The 869-nt window shown below is 44.4% G+C and overlaps 1 protein-coding gene across 1 annotated transcript in view; it reads left to right on the top strand.

The window, feature by feature from the left end:
- The window catches only part of ADAMTS19 (ADAM metallopeptidase with thrombospondin type 1 motif, 19), a gene marked incomplete at both ends in the record, with an annotated part of 46,390 nt that overhangs the window by 26,719 nt on the left and 18,802 nt on the right, over positions 1 to 869 (top strand). The window contains one exon of the mRNA XM_008940058.1: positions 586 to 790. Within this exon, the coding sequence (XP_008938306.1) occupies positions 586 to 790 (205 nt within the window). The remainder of the gene's footprint in view (positions 1 to 585; positions 791 to 869) is intronic.

Raw genomic sequence — 869 nt, 5'->3', positions numbered from 1 at the left:
ACAAGCTGGAGCACAGGAAGTTCCACCTCAACATGAGGAAGAACTTCTTTACTGGAAGGGTTCCAGAGCACTGGAACAGGCTCCCCAGGAAGGTTGTGGAGTCCCCTTCCTTGGAGACTTTTAAGACCCGTCTGGATGCGTTCCTGTGTGACCTGCCCTAGACTAGATGGTCCTGCTCTGGCAGGGGGGTTGGACTTGATGATCTCTGGAGGTTCCTTCCAACCCCTAACATTCTGTGATTCTGTGTGATACAGATACAGAGTAACAGGCTGATCAATCATCTGTCATCTTTAAAATGTACGTGTATTTTGGAGGTTTTTCTAACTGGAATTGTAATGAGAACAGAGTACTCTGAAAACAGAGACAATGGGCTGGGGAATGAAATTATATGAACTTTAACTTTTTATATAATATAAAATATGTTAGTTTAGTAACTAGTCCATTAACAAAGTGAAGTTAAAAGGAGGCAGAAAATATGCAAGTGTGTCTTGGGTGGGTGTATTCATAAGCAAGAGAGTAAGATGATGTGATGGCACTTCTCCCTTCCTAATTTCTTGTTACTGGATTGGCTGTATTTTGTTGCAGATGGATGATGACAGAGTGGACTCCGTGTTCAAGGACGTGTGGAAAAGGGACTCAGAACAGACAAGTAGCCTGCACACAGCAGCTCAGAAATGGGACCCTGATCAGAGCTAGGGAGAGAGATTGCCTTGTGCCAAAGCCTGCTTCTGCACAACGCTGTGAAGGCCAGGACTGCATGACTGTGTGGGAGGCTGGAGTCTGGTCTGAGGTGCTGCATTTAATTATACAAATGCTCCACAGTGATTATTCATGCTTTGCTATTTTCTGGGAATACAGCTTTTTCAGCA

Source organism: Merops nubicus, unplaced genomic scaffold (genome assembly GCF_000691845.1).
Source record: "Merops nubicus isolate BGI_N331 unplaced genomic scaffold, ASM69184v1 scaffold15205, whole genome shotgun sequence".
Classification (NCBI taxonomy): domain Eukaryota; kingdom Metazoa; phylum Chordata; class Aves; order Coraciiformes; family Meropidae; genus Merops; species Merops nubicus.
The sequence above is the reverse complement of the archived record's forward strand: the minus strand, read 5'-3'. Positions and strand labels throughout refer to the sequence as shown.